Source organism: Rutidosis leptorrhynchoides, chromosome 1, assembly GCF_046630445.1.
Source record: "Rutidosis leptorrhynchoides isolate AG116_Rl617_1_P2 chromosome 1, CSIRO_AGI_Rlap_v1, whole genome shotgun sequence".
NCBI classification, from domain to species: Eukaryota; Viridiplantae; Streptophyta; class Magnoliopsida; order Asterales; family Asteraceae; genus Rutidosis; species Rutidosis leptorrhynchoides.
In genome coordinates, this window is record NC_092333.1 from 52561074 (window position 1) to 52575751 (window position 14678).

General features: G+C 36.8%; 2 protein-coding genes across 2 annotated transcripts; one reads left to right on the top strand and one right to left on the bottom strand.

Moving 5' to 3' along the window:
* The first annotated feature begins 7083 nt into the window (after nt 1–7083).
* LOC139868448 (probable DNA-directed RNA polymerase) lies at nt 7084–9926 on the top strand. The gene is made up of 3 exons (XM_071856798.1): nt 7084–7525; nt 7612–9578; nt 9711–9926. Exons 1-3 carry the CDS (start codon nt 7084–7086, stop codon nt 9924–9926), a joined length of 2625 nt encoding a protein of 874 aa, XP_071712899.1.
* Nucleotides 9927–11423: 1497 nt separating this feature from the next.
* On the bottom strand, nt 11424–13208 carry LOC139868502 (uncharacterized). The gene is made up of 3 exons (XM_071856859.1): nt 12426–13208; nt 12083–12325; nt 11424–11774 (listed from the first exon to the last, which is right to left on the bottom strand). The coding sequence occupies exons 1-3, from the start codon at nt 13206–13208 to the stop codon at nt 11424–11426; spliced, it is 1377 nt and encodes a 458-aa protein (XP_071712960.1).
* Nucleotides 13209–14678: the final 1470 nt, after the last annotated feature.

Below are 14678 nucleotides of genomic sequence, written 5' to 3' on the forward strand. Positions count from 1 at the left end.
TCTCCTAAAGAACATTCTCCTGTTCCTTGTAATTCTGGAAATTCTTCTAATAATTCTGCATGTGCATCTATAGTTTGAATATAATAACATGTATCATCTGCAGATTGTGGTTGTTGCATTGCTCTATCAACTGAAAAGGTAACACTCTCATCCTCTATACTTAGGGTCAGTTTCTTACCGAACACGTCTATCATTGCTTTAGCCGTGTTTAAGAATGGTCTTCCTAATATGAGAGGAACTTGAGAATCTTCTTCCATGTCTAAAACAACAAAATCTACTGGGAATACTAAAGTACCAACTTTAACTAGCATGTTCTCCATTATCCCTCTAGGATATTTTATTGATCTATCGGCTAGTTGTATGCTTATTCTTGTTGGTTTTAATTCTCCAAGGTCTAGTTTAGCGTATAGTGAATACGGCATTAGATTTATACTAGCACCTAAATCTGCCAATGCTTCTATTGAACTAAGACTACCCAGAAAACATGGAATTGTGAAACTTCCTGGATCAGATAGTTTTTCTGGTATCTTATTCAACAGCACTGCTGAACAATTAGCATTCATAGTAACAGCCGAGAGTTCTTCCATTTTCTTTCTATTCGTGATTAGATCTTTCAAGAATTTAGCATATCTTGGCATTCCTGAAATCACATCAATGAAAGGAAGATTTACATTTATCTGTTTAAACATATCCAAGAATTTGGATTGCTCGGCTTCAAGTTTTTCTTTCTTCATTTTACTCGGATAAGGAAGTGGTGGTTGGTATGGTTTAACATAAGGTTTATCCTTAACTGTGTTATCTTCATTAACCTTTTCAACTACCGGTTCTTTTTCCTTATCTTGATCAGGTTGTGGTTCTTGTGAAGTAGGAATAGTTTCATCAGAAGTTACAGGTATTTCAGGTGGTTTAAGTGTTGTACCACTTCTTGTGGTAATAGCTTTAGCTGTTTCACTCCGGGGGTTAGCGTTTGTATCGCTCGGTAAACTTCCCGGTTTTCTTTCACCTATTAACCTTGCTAGGTTACTTACTTCTTGTTCCAGATTTTGAATAGAAGCTTGTTGATTTCTAAATGCTTGAGCATTTTGTTCATTGGTTTGTTTTTGAGATGTGAAAAACTGCGTTTGAGTTTCAACTAGCTTCGTCATCATATCTTCTAAATTCGGCTTTTTATCATCGGTTTGTTGTGGTGGTTTGTTTTGAAAATTCGGTCTTTGCTGATTGTAAGTATTATTGGATACTTGTTGATTGCTAGGACCTTGTTGGTTGTTGTATGGAATATTTCGGTTATAATTCTGGTTTTGATTGTAAATTGGTCTTGGCGGTTGATAATTATTCTGATAATTATTTCCAGGCCTTTGGTTTATGTATGAAATATTCTCTCTTTGTTCCATTGTTAATTCATTACTGAGACAATCTTTTGTCAAATGTGGTCCTCCACACTGCTCACAACTAATTCGTATTGAGTGAATATCCTTAGTCATCTTTTCCATTCGTCTCTCCACAGCATCTATCTTTGCGGAAATGGAATCTAAGTCATGGCTAGAATCGGCTCTAGCTGCTTTAGATGATCTAATGATGTCTTTTTCTTGGTGCCACTCATGTGAGTGGGAAGCAGTATTATCAATAATTTTGTAAGCATCAGTTTCGGTTTTCTTCATAATCGAACCACCAGCTGCTATATCTATGTCTTTCCTTGTAGTGATGTTGCATCCTTGGTAGAATATTTGTACTATTTGACAGGTGTCTAAACCATGTTGCGGACATCCTCTTAATAACTTCCCATATCTTGTCCACGCCTCATATAGAGTTTCATTTGGCTTCTGTGTGAACGTAACAATTTCTGCTTGAAGTCTTACGGCTTTAGATGCAGGAAAGAATTGTTTAAGAAATTTGTCAATTAAAACATCCCATGTATCAATCGCCCCTTCAGGTAACGATTCCAACCAATCTTTGGCTTCTCCCTTTAAAGTCCAGGGAAATAACATGAGATATATCTGTTCATCCTCCACTTCTCGTATTTTAAATAGTGTGCAGATCCTATTAAAGGTACGTAGATGTTCATTTGGATCTTCCTTCGGCGCACCACTAAATTGGCATTGATTAGTCACCATGTGTAGAATTTGTCCTTTGATTTCATAATCTGGCGCATTAATGTCTGGATGAGTAATTGCGTGACCTTGGCCAGTGCGTTTAGCTCTCATTCGGTCTTCCATACTTAAAGGTTCCAGATTCTCCATAATTGAATTTGTTGAATCGGTATCACTAGATGATTCTGATTTAATAGTTCGTTCCTCAACAATCTCTGTTTGAATGATTGGTGGTTCCGGAGGAAAGTTTAATGGTTCAGGATCTATGAACCGTTCCTGAATATTTTCTGGATTCTCAATTGTGAGGTTTGTTTCAAAAAATGGATTATCGGAAATTTGAACTGAAGTACTTGGTCGACTGGATGACGATTCTAAAGAAAAATCAACGGCGGTTATATTTGTTAAACGATGTCTTGATCGAGTTACAGGTGGTGAACGTACAAAAGGTGATGAACGTCTTGCTCGGTGCATTCACAGAATATCCTATTAGTTTTTAAAAGGAAAGAAAAATTATAATAAGTTATCCAATCAATAGACTTTTCTGATTTTGCCCACGTTTCGAATAGCCAAAAGATGCAGCAGAGGGGCAGGATTCGTTTGGTCTCAATATAATTGAGGACTGTTTGGCTCCAATAACCCGGTCCACGTACAAATCCAACTATTACTACGAACCAGAAAATTTTGATGTCTATCAATTTAACCACTTAAAATAAATTTTCGTAATTTTAAGAAATTTAGATAAGAAGTAGAATAAAATTCTAAGTCCTAAAACTAGAATGGCGAGAAATAAGAGAGAAAAAGATTGCGCGTCGAAAAATGTCGAAAAAGAAAAATGGTTGAAAAATAAAAGGTGACGGAAATAAAAGAAACTTATAAAAACTTAAAAATACTTAACTAATTTAACCTTATTACTACAACTAACTTAAAATTATAATCGCAAATTGAAATTACTAATTGGAATGATAATTGGTACATAGTAAAAGGTCTAAAAATATTAAAGCTTACAAGGAAAAACTAAATCCCAAATGGAAATAACTTAAAAAGAAACTAAAACTTAAAAAGGCGTCGCAAAATTCTAAAGCACCTAAATCTTAATCTAAAGAAAAAGCACTTAAGGAATTCTACGGCAAAGCCTAAAAATCTAGGAGTAAAAATAACTATAGCTAAAACTAAGTTTAAAATTAATTATGAGCTAAAAAATAGAAATATTACGCTACAATGATTAAAAAGGTACAAAATATAAAAATATACAAAAAGTTGTAAAAAGTATAATTTTTATAAAAATATTATTTTTATATTATTTATTTAATAAAACTACAAATAATACAATTTTATTAAAACTAATTTAACAAAATACAACAAATTAAATAAAAAGTAAAATTAAATCTAATAATAATAATAATAGTAATTAGGTTTTAATAATAATAATAATAATAATAAATAATAACCCGTGATTAGGGTTTTTGTCCGAGTGTCAGAGGCCCTCCGCGAGTTGCGGTGAATAAAGAGGAAAACCCCGCGAGTCGCGGGGTTCAGAAAAACAGTTGACAGGTTTTGTTTTTTACGCGTTTTCTTTATATTTTTTTTTTTTTTTTATTTTCTTTTTCTGTTTTTAATTTAAATAAACGATTTTTAATAAAATTTATATTTTTATAAATTAAAATAAAGATAAAGAAACTTATAAAACTTAAATATTTAACAAAATCCTAAAAATACTTATATTTTTGTTTTTCTTTTTATATTTTTGAATGATTAAAACGTAATTTTTACAAAAACGACTTTTAATAAAAGTAAATAAAAATCCTTTTTTTTTTTTTTTTTATTAGCGTTGCGCTTCCGGCTTTTAAGAGTAATTCCCCGGCAGCGGCGCCAAAAATACTTGATGTCGAACGAGGTGTATATAAAATAGTTTATAATTTTAGCAGGAAATACTATTAAATACGATACAATTTTACACAAGATATTTATTTATTTATAGAATGGATATACTTAAACCTTGCTACAACACTTATAGGCAGTGTACCTAATCGTACAGTAGTGTAGTTTTTAGTAAGTCCGGTTCGTTCCACAGGGAGATCTTTAAGCAAAGCTCAACGCTATATTAGTTTACCTTTATAAAAATACAAATATATATATAAGTGATATTATTATTATAAAGGGGGGTTTTTACCGTTTAATGACCGGTTTGTCGATTTTAAAACTTTAGTCGCAGTTAAAACCTAATGTAAAATATAAAATAAATACAAGACTTAAATTAAAGTGTAAAGTAAATAACGATAATGAAATTGCGAATAATAAAAATGCGATAAAAATTAAATTGCGATAATTAAAAAGTACGATAATTAAAAGTGCGATAAAATAAATTAACAATTAATAAAATGCGATAATTAGAAGTGCAATTAAATATAAAATAAAGGAAATAAAATATGAAATAAAAGAATTATGCTTATTTAAACTTCCGTAATCATGATGTTTGACGTGTTGATTTTAGTTTTATGCCCATGGGTTAATTGTCCTTTGTCCTGGATTATTCAATATGTCCGTCTGGTTTTTGTCCATAACAGTCCATCAGTCATAAATATAAATTGCAAGTGTCCTTGTCAAATTATTATTATACCCGAAGATAAATATTCCAACTAATTGGGGATTCGAATTGTAACAAGGTTTTAATACTTTGTTTAATGAATACACCAGGTTATCGACTGCGTGTAAACCAAGGTTTTACTACTTTGTTAACAATTACACCAATTACCCTTGAATGTAATTTCACCCCTGTTTTAATTATTCTAGTGGCTATTAATCCATTCCCGTGTCCGGTTAAATGAACGATTATTCGTACATATAAATACCCCGCCCATCGTGTCCGATCGAGTGTATATGGTAGTTTATAGGGACGCCCAATTGTAAATCTTTATATTAACATTAACAAACTTTCATTTAGTTAAACAAATATAAAGCCCATTAATAGCCCATAGTCTAGTTTCCACAAGTGTCGTTCTTTTGTCCAAACCCCAATTATGGTACAAAGCCCAATTACCCAATTTTAGTAATTAGCCCAACATCATGATTACTTCGTTTTAAACAAGCATAATAATAACTTAGCTACGAGACATTAATATAAAAAGGTTGAACATAACTTACAATGATTAAAAATAGCGTAGCGTTACACGGACAGAATTTCGACTTACACCCTTACAACATTCGCTAACATACCCTTATTATTAGAATTATAATTAAAATTAAAATATAAATTATAAATATAAATATATATTACGTATATATTGAGAGAGAGATTGAGAAAATAAGATGTAAAATTCGATCAGAATTCAGTTGGCTTTATAGCCAGAAATGAATTTTGGGGCTCCGCGACTCGCGGCAAAAAGCCCTTCAAACTCCGCGAGTCGCGGAGAGGTATTTTCATTTCACACCCTTGGAGTTTCTGGCTGCCGACGGTTTTAATAATATATATATATAATATATATATAATTAATATAATTAATTATATATTATATTATATTTATATACATAGTTAACTTGTAATTTTTAGTCCGTTGCGTCGAGCGTTAAGAGTTGACTCTGGTCCCGGTTCCGGATTTTCGAACGTCCTTGCGTACAATTTAATATCTTGTACCTTGCGTTTTGAATCTTGTACTCTTGTGATTTCGAGACGTTTCTTATCAATAATTGGAACCTTTTTGATTGTCTTTTGTTCTTTTGAGCTTTTTGGTCGTTTGCGTCTTCAAATCGTCGAATCTGTCTTTTGTCTTCACCTTTTATTATTTAAACGAATATCACTTGTAAATAGAACAATTGCAACTAAAAGCTTGTCTTTCTTGAGGAATAATGCTATGAAATATATGTTCGTTTTTAGCATTATCAGTAAGGCGATAGGATGGTATCCCAACTAACCCAAGATATTTTATTGTGATCTCCCGACCCGCCCCAAAAAAAGTTTCGACGTGTACCTTCAAGCAGATTGATGACGCCCTCTGGAGCACGGAATAGGGAGAAGGCGTACAACGGGAGACTCGAGAGAACCGACTTTAAGAGAGTGACTCGACCACCAAGCGACATAATTTTTGATTTCCAACTCGCAAGTCTATCTTTGATTTTTCCAATGTAAGGATCCCAATCTTTAATATTTCTCATTTTTTTCCCGATAGGGAGCCCGAGGTATGCAATTGGTACCTTTTCCGTTTTACAGCCTATTAGTGTGGCAAATGCTTCAACAGTATCATTCGTAACCCCCAATCCGACTAGATAACTTTTTGCAAAGTTGACTTTTAGGCCCGATATCTTCTCGAAACACTTTAAGATTTTCATTAGATTCAGAAAGTTCCGCCTACTCCATTCGCCAAATAATATGGTGTCGTCCGCGTATTGGAGGTGTGACACCATAATCTTATCCGACCCAATTTCGACCCCCTTATAAAGTCCCCTCCTGATGGCGCTTTTGATTAGAAGGTTAAGTCCTTCGGTAGCTAGGATGAAGAGGTAAGGGGATAGCGGGTCTCCTTGCCTCCTGGGTACCGAACGCCCATCCTGGGTACCGAATGCTCAAGAGCTGAAATACTGAATACTGAGTACCGAACGCTCAAGAGCTTCAATACTCCCATCCTGGGTACCGAACGCTCAAGAGCTTCAATACTTCAGCCTGTAGGTACCGAACACTCAAGAGCTGAAATACGGATATCCAGGGACTGGGTACCGAACGCTCTGATTTGGGAAAATCCTGCTGTAAGCCCAGCCTTCAATATGTAGAATACCATGGGAAAAAAAAACAACCCTAGAAAGGTGGGTTCAAAATGAGGTTGATCGCGATTCTTCATCTAAGAAAGACCCGGATACTAAGGTTCGTCTTTCACAGTTCTGGAATGAATTTTATAGTTCTGCGGAGTTGCTAGTTGGTTCATTAGAAGAGAAGAAGACCTCTCATAGAAAATACACAGATTCCGTTATTAATTTATTAAATGATTTTAGAAATCAAAATGAAACTATGGGTAAGGTGGTGGCAACTAAAAATCAATTATATGATCTACAGAAGCAGATTGAAGAGATGACAATGCAATTTGACGAGCAAACCCTTCATAAATCTACTACAAATATCCTAAATATCCTCATTGATGAAAATAGAGAAAGTGCTAAATTTTATATTTTTAATAAGCTTAACAAGGAGAATGAGGAGGATCGCGCCTTGCTTAGTGAATTAAGTCAGTTCACGTTGGAGGGACTGATTGTTCATGTTCTTTGTGTGCTATTTCGCTCTTCCGATGTCAATATAATGGTTCGTGTTGCTACCCTGATTGAGCAACTGGAAGGACATGTTCGATCTCATATCAATATAGTAAGACAACGAAGGTTGGCGAAAGAGATTGCTAAAGGTAATATAGCACCAGAAGACATAGAAGAATTTAAGGAGTCAATCTCCATCAGTATCAGTAAAAAAAAATATCAAATAAGAAGATGTACCCCATAGGTAGTGCTTTGGTAGAGTTTATGATAGAAAGGGGACTGATTACGATAGAGTGTAACAGCACAAGTGATGTAGCTAAGAAAGGCAAATCCCATTATACTCCTAAAGCCGGTTATGTTATTTGTAACTTTGATATTTCGTTATTACCGATCAAGCTCAACTTGCCAATGGTACATCCTCCAATAGACTGGAGCAGTTCTAGTGCTAAATTTGATGATGTGACTCTGTCAGATCTCAAGGGTGGTAACCTAAGTCAACCTAACAGTGAAATGTATGGCCGTTACAGTCTTTTAACTTCTACTAACGTCCACAATTTCTATCTTGAGCTCTATAATCAAGAAAAAATATGCAATATTATGAATACTCTCCAGAATCAGCCATTTCAAATCAATTCTGAATTTCTTCAATATATAATTGATAACGAAAAGACCTTTGTCAAACATGGATTGCTTGCCCCTAGGTTTATAGCCTATATGAATCTGAGGGATAGCACAGGAAAACTTCGTTCATTATACATGAAAAATGACTTTATTAAATCCAAATATTCATATAATGAGTTATTACTCATTTTACAAAAAGACATGCAGAAGGCTCGTTATGAGCATCTGATTTTTGATTTGGCGTCTGCTTTTAAGGGTTTTCCATTTTATTTACCAGCCTTTTTGGATTTCTGGGGTCGAATCTATCGCTGTGGTGTATTACATTTTCATGAAAGGGATCTTTCCCGAAGCCTGGTAGAATTTGCTGTGAATGAGCCGTCTGATATAGAACAATCAAGTATATGTAAAGATATAGCACTAGCTTCTACAAGCTTCCATTTTCGTACCCTCAAGTCTGTAAATGCCGTATCCTATTTATCTTCTTCAATAGAAACCGAACTCGAAAAGTACAATGTTTTCCCCTCTAAAATGAAACCTACTTCAATGGATGAGGAAAAAGCAAGTGTTTATGTACAGTTATCAACTCTTGCTAAACATCCTTTTCAGTTTTTATCTGGTTATCTATCTATCAGACATGATCAATGGAGTTCTATAAGTTGCATTCCAATTACCCAAGACGCATCTGCCAGTGCGTATCAAATAATGTCTTACTTATTACTGGATGAAAATATCGCTAAGTCTACTAATCTCTTTCCCTCCAATGATGGGGAAATCAAAGATATTTATCTGGATATCCTAGAAGCACTTAACTCTTATATTTCTGACAAGAAGAAATACACATTGGATGAGAACGACGAATTCTCACTGGTTGAGGACCACGAATTCTCCTCGACAATTAACAAGCTTTTAGATCGAAAGATAGTGAAAAGCATCTTCATGCCAATAATCTATGGTAAGACGGTTATTAGCACTACCCAAGATATAAAGAAGAGTATTCTCTCTCAATTCCTTAGTCATAAAGAGTGCTTTTCTGTTGCTCAACTGTGCTTTGATTTCTGGAGAGAGAAATTCCAAAACATGGACTGTCTTATTCGTTTGATCAGTTGTATAGGTTGGCTCATATCTTCTAGTGACCGTGCAGTACTGTATGAAGTTGATAACTTTATAACAATACAAGACTATATGAAAATGGTTCCAATTAACATATCAATATATGATCAAATTAGTAAGAAGAGATGTCAAGTAACTCTTAGAGTACCTTCTGATAAGAGAGACAAGAGGAAGACAGAGGTCGCTACCTTCGTCAACTTTATCCATCAGAAGGATGCTCATATAGCTATGACTGTGGTCGAACACCTTCAGATGTTAAAAGTACCTATCTATACTGTTCACGATAACTTTATAACTACCCCTGCTTATAGCAGCAAACTTCCACTGATTTACAGCTCTGCTATGAAAAGTTTGGGTTCTCCCCTTGAGATCATAAACCAATTTCTTTATTGTAATCTGGTTCAACACCTTCCTATGAAGGATGAGTTCCCTATGGATTTGAGTGATGTAATACCAAGTGATACTCTTAAGCGTATCCTGGATCTGAATCTACCTTCCAATATGAACAAGACTAAAGTGAAGAAAAAAGTTTGGGATGACAGGATCCAAACTATAGTGGACTCTTACTATCAATATACATTATTAGTGTGCGGAGAGTATTCAAGCCCTGAGGAAGCTAGTATGAATCATAGATTGAAATGACTCAATTTCTGTGATCAGATGACTGCTAAATCTGGGATTCCTTATTACAGGCGATCTTACGGAGAGGATATCACATTTTCGATTGGTCCTGCTATCCCTTTAACTGACGATAGTGGGTGTTTACTTTCCAAAAGTGTGGTCTATTCTAATATCTATAAATTAATCACTAAACAAGCAGAAATTGATGATGGGGATCATGCTAAGAGGGAAGTCATGAATACTTCAATCGCTTAACCCGGATGGTATCATTCCAGTTTGACTTCTATGCCTAAAAGAAAGGTGCTATTCTCGATAGTTCTTCGTGCTTCAGTTCCCGATTGAACAGAGCTTTTTGCAACATAAAAATGCCCTACAAGCCCTACAAGATAGAGTAATGGGAAATGTTAATGCGAACTCAAAGAATGGAGAGGGGAGATATTGAACGGAAGCACAAGAACAAGCAAGGGCTTACCTTAGAAGCTCTTTTTCAGTTTCCTTTTCACTAAAAAGAAAGCGATAGAGACTAACAAGGGAACTTACCAATACTAAAGGCGGATCGATCAGGCTGAAGCTATTGTAGCATCTCAAGCTTATCTTTCTTTTGCACCCACCTACCCTGTACTGCCGAACCTACAATTATAATATTATATAATTATATAATAACTAATAAACCGATTCAAGTTATTGAAACACAGGACCCTTTTCCACAGTTACAGGACCGTTGCGACAGTTGTTGATACCGATTTTCCCTCAGACATCTCGACCGGGAAGTAGCATATCTTTCAATAAAGAAATTCGGAAAAAGGGGTATTCGCCCTAATTGAATAAAAGCTACCTTGAATAAAAGAAGGGAACCTTATTCGTGGACAGATGAGCGTTTGCGACCATTTACAAGAGTGAATACCGAAACAGACAATTCCAGATGCCCTCAGACAGATCCACTATCGCCTCTTGGCTTTGCTTTAATAGATTCTATTCAACTGGAAGGAACGTTATACGACTTTTTTACTTTGAAGAGTAGTTTCATCGGTGGAAGGGAGGGAGAAGGTTGTTCGACTGAAGCCCGACCTCTATGATCTGAAATGAGTGTGGAAATGCCCCTTTAAGAAAAGGATCTTTACAGAAAAAGAGCTCAGAGGTTTAGTCAGCTATTGTCCTTTTTTCTTTTTTCAAAGGCAGTCCTTTTCTTTCCCCGGACCGATGACTCGCTTGTTCAGTACTGCTAACTATTATTGGAGGATTCTGTCCCCTCGGGACTACCAGTAGCTTCGGTTGTTGAACCTCGTGCAAGTTAGGTTGTGGTTCCTAGCTACGCCATGCGTTCAATAAAAAATCTGGAAAGGAAAGCAGCAGGGATGACAAAAAGAGAGCGCTTTCCTGCACTGAAAAAAAGGACCTAAGAGAAGAGCGTCTTCTCTTAGCTTTCTTCCTCCCGCGCCCAGGCGCACCATGTGGCATTGGGAATTCCTTCATGATAAATGGATAGAGAGAGTTTACATCGTAAAAGTATAGGTCCTTACCATGTGGCTTGTACGCATCCGTGTGACCCCCGTAGTATCCATGTCGTATAAATTGGTCTTCATTTCTCTTAGGGATGTGGATACTAAAATGAGAGTCATCGAATGCATATTTTTGTCGGTGCGCCATTGACGAGAACTGAAACCGAAGCAGATTGAAGGCATATTTTGATCCATGACCGCCATTTCATGCCAAAACCCATCAAACGTAGAACCGCGTGGAGATAATTCCAATCTAAGCTATCGAACGCTTTTGTGAAACAACTTTAAAAATTAGGCTTCTCACTTTCTGGACCTTCAAATCCTCCACCACTTCGTTGGCCGATAGTATACTATCCACGATGTAACGCCCTTCAATGAAGGTGCTTTGCTCACAACCAACTAGTTTCGAGATTACTTTCTTAAGGCGGTTTGCAAGAAGTTTTGCAAATATTTTGTATAGACTTCCTATCTGACTAATGGGTCTGTAGTCGCCTAAACCCGTTGGGCATTTCACTTTTGGGATTAAAGTTAGGAACGAGGCGTTGCACCCCAGAGAGATCTCCTCGTTTTCCCAAAACCAATCCACGGCTTTTTTGAGGTCGTCCTTAATGAGCCACCAAAAGGTTTTGAAGAATTTTAGATTAAATCCATCGGTCCGGGAGCCTTAAAGTCGCCGCAATCCTTCAAAGTCGACCAAATTTCAGTCTCCAAGAAAGGCTGTTCTAACCTGCTAGCATCATTTTCATTGATATGTGTAAAGTTTAACTCGTGCAGGCTGTCAAGATCAGGGTTGCAGGAAGTGTCCCGATCGAAAAGTTTCTGATAAAAATTAAAAATCTTTTTCTTAATCTTATCAGGACCCTCTTGCCACACGCCATCGATATATAAACCTCAGATCTTAGTTGCATTTACTCGCCTTATAATAGAAGTATGGAAGAATTTTGTGTTGTCGTCGCCTTCCGAAGCCCATTTTAACCTCGCCTTTTGTTGGAGCATTTTTGCTTTCTCACGATCTTTTTTCAACCAATTATTTCTAGCCTCCAACCAAGTTATTCGTTCATCATCAGATAAGATTCTTTCATCTGCCTTTTTCTCCCACTCTAGGGCTATAGTTCGAGCCGCTTCTAGTTCTTCATCAAAAACCCCATATTTGTTCTTACTCCATTTGTGCAAAGCTTCTTTTACATTTTTTTATCTTATCACGAAACACGCAATCCATCCTACGACCCTATGTTTGCTTGTTCCAGGCATCTACAATTATGGGCTCAACATCTTCTGATTCAAGCCACACATCAAACAATTTAAAAGGTTTTGGGACAAAATTTTCATTTTTATTGCGAAGCACAATGGGGCAATGATCCGAAAGGTTTCTTTCCAAAGCAACGACCGAGATATCCTCCCACAATTGAAGGAATAGATCCGAGACTAAATAACGGTCCAACTTGCTAAATTTAGACCCGTCATCACTAATTCTTGTGAACCTTTTGCCAATCAAAGGGACCTCGATTAGTTGAGTCCTCTCAATGAAGTCATTGAAGAAAGCCGCCCGACGGTCATGGAAAACACAGTTCTGTCTTTCCTCCTCATTATGCACTTCGTTGAAATCTCCTCCTATTACCCATGCCGCATTTGGGTAACTCATAATGTTTTCCAAACAATCCCACATCATTTTCTTTTTCTCATCGTTGTGGGGACCATACACATTTACCACTATAGTTTCCCTATCCTTACCAATCCAATGCCCCTTTATTGCCAGTAAATAGTCCTTCACGATTGCTTGATTGACTATAAAACTGTTGGGATCCCATATTATAAGTAACCCACCCGACTTTCCTATTTTCTGCTTTTGAACATACTCAAAGTCAGTCTTTCCCCAGAAAAATTCAATGAACGAATTATTTACTTCATTACACTTGGTCTCTTGTAGTAAAACAATGTCAGGTTGCTCTCTAGATCGGATGTTCCTAAAACGACTATACTTTCCTTTCGGGCCCATATCATCTCCGAAACCATGAATGTTTAACGATAGTATCTTCATGATATGAACAGTGTCGTGCGAGGAGTGTCACATCTAGAATTATTGGGACTTAGAGTCCCAACGTACCCCTAATTTCTCCCCAAAACCCTTTAGGCTAACAGTATCTTCCGAACAATTCGAGGAAATCTTTGACGTTCTGTTTGATTTATTTGATTTGGATTTTGACTCAGAACGAAGTTTTGTAATCTTACCTTTATGAACACTGCCATGGATAGACCTTGCGGTATTTTTGGCATGAAGAATTCGAGAAGACGACGTCCAGTTTAGGATTGTACTCCAGTTCTGGTCTCTAGAACTTTTTGGTTCTTTATCTTGATTTTTCATGGATGATTTCAAACCTTTGCCCTTCGACCCATTCGAGTTCGAATTCGCTGTTGAAGAAGTGCCTGCATGGTCAGATTGGTGATGACGGGAAGGGGAAACTCTAAAGTCAGAGTTCCGGGTATTGGAGGAAGTGGGTAATTGTGAATTTTGGGGGTGAGGGTTCTTCGACGGGTGCTTATTCTTTGAAGATCTGGGAAGTATATGATTAAGGTGGGTAAGAGATTTGGGTGGTTTAGTAGATACAGGTTGGGTCGGGTTAAGTGGTTGAGGGTTAGAGGGCCGGGTCGGGTTGTGAGGATTTGGGATAGGTGAGTCGAAAAGGCTGAAGGTTCGTATTGGGCTTGTAAGGTTTTTATCCGAAGTTGGGCTTTTTGGCTATGTATTCTCGTATTGGGCTCTTGAGTGGGTGTATTGATTGGACTATCGAGATGAACTACAGGCTCGATCGGGGAGAGTGGTATTGGGGGGTCTTTGAGCATGTTGGGCTTGTCCACGTTTTTCTGTTTTGATCCAGCTAGATTTGTTGGGCCAGAGGATAAAATATCTCCCAAGTTTGCATTAACCTGTGACGTGTCAGGGTGGGCAACATTCTCTGATGTGGGTCCCTTAGGTAATTATTTTGTTGGCCGTCCATCTTCTCTCCCATCTTCCCGCCGCTACAAACTTTATTAGAATTCGCCTCGTGATTAATAAGGTTGTTAAAATTTTCATCAGTCTCGAAGCACTTGGATGCTTCATCTTCCACCGCCCTGCTATTTGAACCTATCGGAATCTCAAATTCCGGCAGTGACTCGTCGTCTGAAATAATTTCCGTTTCAGAATATTCGTTGGAAACCCAATCACAGTCACTTTCAGGCTCCTCAATATCTAATTCCACAACATCCCCTCCTTCTTCTAGGACATTAGCATAGACAATTGTTGGACCTACTTTTGCATTAATTGTTGCCTGTATAAAATTAGATACTCTCTTCCTGACAAGGACTCTTCCGGCGAGAAGGTTTTGGTCTTCATTGGTGATATCACAATTTTCAGTATCTGTGATGATCCGTAAAATTCCTTTGGACGAATACATCATTCATCGATTTCACAGTAAGGTACTGACCTCTACATGATACGTTTTGTAAACATTGCATTCTTTTGAAAAGG

What these genes read in the sequence shown, in the direction of transcription:
- LOC139868502 (XM_071856859.1), bottom strand. Translation starts at nt 13,208, where the DNA reads ATGAAGATACTATCGTTAAACATTCATGGTTTCGGAGATGATATGGGC. An exon ending in AAGATGTTGAGCCCATAATT is followed by an intron (nt 12,326 to 12,425) that starts GTAGATGCCTGG and finishes AAATGGAGTAAG; the next exon opens with AACAAATATGGGGTTTTTGA. An exon ending in ATACTTCTATTATAAGGCGA is followed by an intron (nt 11,775 to 12,082) that starts GTAAATGCAACT and finishes TGGCTCATTAAG; the next exon opens with GACGACCTCAAAAAAGCCGT.
- LOC139868448 (XM_071856798.1), top strand. Translation starts at nt 7,084, where the DNA reads ATGGGTAAGGTGGTGGCAACTAAAAATCAATTATATGATCTACAGAAG. An exon ending in GTCAATCTCCATCAGTATCA is followed by an intron (nt 7,526 to 7,611) that starts GTAAAAAAAAAT and finishes TGATTACGATAG; the next exon opens with AGTGTAACAGCACAAGTGAT. An exon ending in AGACTAAAGTGAAGAAAAAA is followed by an intron (nt 9,579 to 9,710) that starts GTTTGGGATGAC and finishes TTCTGTGATCAG; the next exon opens with ATGACTGCTAAATCTGGGAT.